Raw genomic sequence first — 5837 nt, forward strand, 5'->3', positions numbered from 1 at the left:
CACTCTTCTATTTGTCGTTTTTCCATCCCTCGTTTCTCCTATTGAGTCCAACTAATTTTCGCCACCACTCAAACTCTATTACTTCTTTGCCCGACAGCCACCAAAATGCAATTTAATAAGTTGAGGCCACAAATAAATGTATTGAGGCCATGATTTAATCATTCGAGGCCACAAATTAGTATGTTGAGGCCACGATTTAATAAGTTGAGGCCCCAAATGAATGTATTGAGGCCACAATTTAATAAGTTGAGGCCACGATTTAATAAGTTGAGGCCACAAATTAGTATACTGAGGCCAAGATTTGATATATTAATGCCACAATTCATATACTGAGGCCATACATTACTGTATTGAGGCTACTATTTAATATATTGAGGCTACAAATTACTATATTGAAGCCATGAGTTATGAGAAAGTTCATTTGTGGCCTCAACATAATAATTCGTCTCACGTCTTATTACAAAAAAAATCACCATGTCACCTTAGGGGTTCCGTAGATCTATAATTGCACGTGCTGGACGTTTTCCAGCGCTCCCGAACGCGCACGCGCACACCGGATACGCAGGCTCGCAGGAGAGAGCTGCGGAGATTGAGCTCCGTTAGAGGCCCTTTAAACCCAGAACAGCAGCCCGGAGTTTCTGTTCATACGGACTCGCGGCTCCGCACCGACGGCGCGATGCTTCTGAAAATCACGGATTAAATGGAAGAAACAGCCGCCGGCGCGAGAGAACCAGCAGCTGCACGAGGGAGGACGGACGGACAGAGGAAGGCATGGACAGAAGACACGGTGGGGCTCCTTTCATTCATCATTTCGAGAGATGTTAGATTTGCTGAACCTATTTACGCCATTCAGGCTCCTAAATCCGTGCACGCTGACCCTGTGTTACCACCGTGGGCCTAACGCCGCCTTTCATAACGACACAGTCTGTTCACATCGTGTACGGTCTTAAAGGGGAAGTCCACTCTTTCCGAATTTCAGCTTAATTAATGACCTAAGATGTAAACAGGGTCATTCAGAGTGGTTTGGTGTGAAATGCTCTGTTCTAGAGAAACTTACTGGGTCAGAACTGTATAGTTTACAGTGGTGGTGATAGGAACCAGACGTCCACCTCTGAAAGCTCCCTCACAGAAAGTTATTACATGAAATGGTTCTGGATACACTGCCTGATTCTGATTCCTAAAACATTGTTGTACAGTAGTTTTGCTCCACAATGTGTTTTTAAAATCCATTCTTGATGGAGGGGTACATCCAGGTCATTGACATGCAGCGAAAACATATTTTATTCTCATCAACATCCAACATAAATCTCAGTAGACACATCTAGGTTCACTGGTGGCTTCGGACAGTAAATAAAATGTCTATATTTGTGTTGTAGTCATGGCGACCCCTGGTTCCTGTCACCACCACCTGTGAAGAAATCTGAACCATCTCACACAAACCACTCTGAATCACTTTGTTTATATCTCAACCACTGAATTATGTAGAAATTTGGGAATTTCATGCTAAAGGTAAACTGTTTTGGATTGATTTGGGTGGATATAGACTTCACAGTACTTATTTGACTTGAGTTAAACCAGTTAAATATCCTGATAGTACATGAAGAAATATTTTAGCTTTAAGGAGAAGTGTTCGTATAGTGCTGCTATGACTTGGCTTGATTTTCTGTCTTTGTTTCTGTCTTAATAGGATAGCCTGCCCTGTACCCCGGTCACAATTGTGCACACATTCTTACAAGGCTAAATATAGGCTGTCTGACGGTGCTTTTTCAAGACAAACTGCAGCCCCCATTTGCACTTAGACCTGCCAGTCTACATAGGAGCCACTTGCGCCACTGGTTTGTATTGGAGATCCCCATCTGTTTTACAGACAAACATAGTGTTTATAGATATTCGAAATGCCATACAGTCAGAGTCGAGCGAGAGCCAGAGACCGCGGAAACGTCCTTGGAAGGCTGGAGTTTTTATCCCTCCATCAGCCCCTGCGAAACAGCAGCAACGACAACAACCGGGGGGCATCCAGGAGAGCCGGCCCAGGCAAGTATCATCAAAACCCACAGAGTGACCACCAGCAAGAACCTGGCGAAGGTTCCAAAGAGCGAAAAGAACCGCCGAGGATGCCAGAAGAAGACTGCATGCAGCTCAACCCTTCCTTCAAAGGCATCGCCATGAACTCCCTCCTGGCCATCGATATACATTTATCCAAGCGGCTCGGAGTTTGTGTCCACACCTCGTCATCCTGGGGCAGCGTCCGCTCTGTTTTCACACTGCTCGCGCTCACCGGACATGGAATCACATGGATTTGTGGCACACTGGTGTGTCTCACCAGGAGCAGCACTCTAGCTGGACAGGAAGTCCTGGTCAATCTGCTGCTGGGTAAATATACTGAAAATACAACAGTGCTTTTAAAGGGGAAGTCTGCCAACTTTTTGAAAATTCTCCATAATTTCAATTAATTAAAGTCAGTCCAGAGGGGTTTGGTGTGAAATGGTTCAGATTTCTTTACATGTATCTCTTTATTATCAAGAGATTTTAATGTAGTTATGTTATACCTGATGTTTGGCAGGAGGAACATGCCAGAACCCCCTCCTCCTTCCAATCTAATGCCCTATAAATTCATATCCGCACCTTCCGTTCCTGTGACGAAGGGTTTGCAGTCCCCACCGCCACCCCATTTCCTCCCTGTTCCTCAGTCCTACATTAGTCTTGTTATAGCTATGAGTGGGGTCTGGCCTTCTAACTACAGACAGAGGCTGCCATTAACTCCAGCCTAAGTTCTCCCCTCTTTTTCAATCAGTCTTCCCTTATACTACCACCACCATGTTGAAAGCACAGTCGGAAGCCCAAACCTTCTCAAATCTATTTTAAAATAATGTCTCAGGCAGGCATTGTATTTGTGACCATATTGTAAATTAAATGGCTTTGAGTTTACATAACTCAGTCCTCTCTAAATGGCATTTCAACAACTATAAAAGGTGTAGAGAAATTCTGAAAATTTGGTTGGAATTCCCATGTTAAAACCATGTGGTTTAGACAGTCCAAATTATTAGCTGTGTAGATTTTGAAAGATTACTTATTGGCTTACTGACTACTGTGGTACTGAAATTTGTTTTGGAATGAAGAATTTGTCAGTACTCAGCAGTACGGAAGTAATTCAGTCATTATCATAAAGATACTGAATATCTTATAATGAAACATTGTCATATTACATCGATCAGGCATAATATTATGACCACCTCCTTGTTTCTACGCTCATTGTCCATTTTATCAGCTCCACTTACTGTATAGCTGCACTTTGTAGCTCTACAGTTACAGACTGTAGTCCATCTGTTTCTCTGATACTCTGTTACCCTGTTCTTCAGTGGTCAGGACCCCCATGGACCCTCACAGAGCAGGTACTATTTGGGTGGTGGTGGTTCATTCTCAGCACTGCATTGACACTGACATGGTGGAGGTGTGTTAGTGTGTGTTGCGCTGGTCTGAGTGGATCAGACACAACAGTGCTCCTGGAGTTGTATATCGTAATAAAAGGCCATTTTTCTCCTTTCAGCGCTCATTCTCGACATCCTGACGGTGGCTGGAGTCCAGAAACTGGTCAGGCGTAAAGGACCATGGGAAATGACCCCAGGCTTCCTGGACTACGTGGCGATGGACGTGTACTCGTTCCCAGCGGCTCACGCTAGCAGGGCGGCGATGGTGTCCAAGTTCCTGCTGTCTCACCTGGTGCTGGCGGTGCCCCTGCGGATCCTGCTGGTGGTCTGGGCCTTCCTGGTGGGGCTGTCCCGGGTTCTTCTGGGCCGACACCATGTCACGGACATGGCCTGCGGCTTCGCGCTGGGTTTACTACACTTCAGCCTGGTGGAGACGGTGTGGCTCTCGTCTAACGCCTGCCAAACGCTCATCTCCATAGGAACACTCAGCTGGAGCCCATTCCCCTAAAACAGAACTCCGTAGAGCTGAAACAGACGTTCTCACAGCACCGCAGAACTGCGGAACGGTTCTCTGCAGCTCAGAAAGAGCGTCACGCAAGAAGAATCAGAAGAAGTTATTAACTCCAGACTGTTTGTATTTTTTGTTTCTGTTTTGTTTGTATTGAAATATATACAATTTTCACATGTGATTATGTGAAACACTATTATTATTATTATTATTATTATTATTATTATTGTTATTATTATCATCATTCTTTTTTTATTATTGTTTTTATTATTATTGTATTCACTAGTGTTTAAAATTACATAATCAGTTATTTGAATATCATAACTTCAAATTAAAATTTGATTTGTGGAGAATGACTAACCGATCAAGATTAATATCTAGCTTGTAGTTTTGTAGAATGAAGTTCTAATGAAAATAATATCCAGAATCAAGTTCTAATGAAAATAATATCCAGCATCAAGTTCCAATTAACACCCAGCATGAAGTTCTAAGAAAAAATATTGAGAGTGAAGTACTAATAAAATTGATATCCAGAATGAAGTTCTAATAAAATTTATATCTAGAATGACGTTCTAATAAAATTGACATCAAGAATGACGTTCTAAAGAAATGAACGTACCGCATGAAGTTCTACTAAAATTAATATCTGAAGTGAAGCCTGAATTTAAATTTAAATTAACCTCTAGAATGAAGTTCTAACTAAATAATATCCAGAAAGAAGTTGTAATAAAATTAATATCAAGAATGAAATTCTAATAAAATTATCATACAGAATGAAGTTCTAATCACATCATCTCTCAAATGAAATATGAACATTTCCAGAATTTGAGGTCCCAAAATGCCTCAAAATGTTAGTCATGATGAGGCAGGTAGCTTAAATTATTATATATTATTATAGTACGTTATCTATAATGTAACAACTTAAAGAACTTTGGAAGACTGACGTTTCATTATTTCCAAAATATTTGAAATATTGGGGAAAATAGTTACAAAAGGTATTTGTAAAAATTAGTTTTATTCAATATTTCAAGAAATACGTGAATGATAAGTTACTCAGTTATGAATAATACTATACTGTGGTCATCTGTTTACATTGATTTTGTTGTCTACCACTTCAGGAATATGATGAATTCTGGATATTAATTTTATTTATGATCTACAGCTTTCACGTTCAATATTAGTATGTTCTGCGACTCGGTTCTTCGTTTTAGACACGTCTAGCATGTTCTACACTTTTACTTACAGCTTCTACTGATTACCTGAAGCTGTGAAGCTGCATAGGGCGAGCCTGTTACAATGATTTTATACATTCTTCTGAAACCAAATTGTTTTTATGTTATCGAACAGATTCCAAACTTTTGAGTAGTACCATATATACGTGGGTGTATGCAAAAGTTTAGGACCCCGTAGTCAGATTCCATGTTTTTGTTGATTTTCTACATGTAAACATAGTTCAGACTTTATTACGGAGGACACATTTCTGCATGTTTTAACACACAGTTACTGCTTATTTACTTATATAGGGGGAAAATGAAGCATAACATATGGCCTGTGAAAAAGTTCTTTCACATTTTTTATTTTTTTTATTTTTACTCAGAAAATCAACAAAACGTCATTTGTCTGGCGGTGTTCAAACTTCTGCACACAGCCCTATAGTTGAAGATGGCTAGAGAAGACTTTGTGGCCACTCTAGGTTTTGATGTATGCTGCAGTCAACAGGTGACTTTGTGTAGTGTGTAAATTTTGCGAGTCTTTTGGCCCAATTTCATTCTCTTGTTTAGTGAAGCTAATGTGAAAAAAATCTATCGAGTGAACTGTTTCATTTCTATTTATGCAGTTGATTCTTTTAGACTTGATTCCTCAGAGCTGCTGGTATTGTATACATGTCTTCTTGCCAAATT

The 5837-nt window shown here is 40.6% G+C and overlaps 1 protein-coding gene across 2 annotated transcripts; it reads left to right on the forward strand.

The window, feature by feature from the left end:
- The first annotated feature begins 405 nt into the window (after nt 1–405).
- LOC108430425 (inactive phospholipid phosphatase 7) lies at nt 406–4164 on the forward strand. 2 transcript variants are annotated; one of them, XM_017702902.2, is made up of 4 exons: nt 406–787; nt 1688–2373; nt 3360–3392; nt 3548–4164. In XM_017702902.2, the coding sequence occupies exons 2-4, from the start codon at nt 1896–1898 to the stop codon at nt 3934–3936; spliced, it is 900 nt and encodes a 299-aa protein (XP_017558391.1). In that variant the 5' UTR covers nt 406–787; nt 1688–1895; the 3' UTR covers nt 3937–4164. The 2 variants fall into 2 exon arrangements, with proteins under 2 accessions (XP_017558391.1, XP_017558392.1); XM_017702903.2 differs by lacking the exon at nt 3360–3392 and having other exon boundaries at nt 3548–4157.
- The last annotated feature ends 1673 nt before the right edge of the window (nt 4165–5837 follow it).

The sequence above is a fragment of the Pygocentrus nattereri genome, chromosome 23 (genome assembly GCF_015220715.1).
Source record: "Pygocentrus nattereri isolate fPygNat1 chromosome 23, fPygNat1.pri, whole genome shotgun sequence".
NCBI lineage: Eukaryota > Metazoa > Chordata > Actinopteri > Characiformes > Serrasalmidae > Pygocentrus > Pygocentrus nattereri.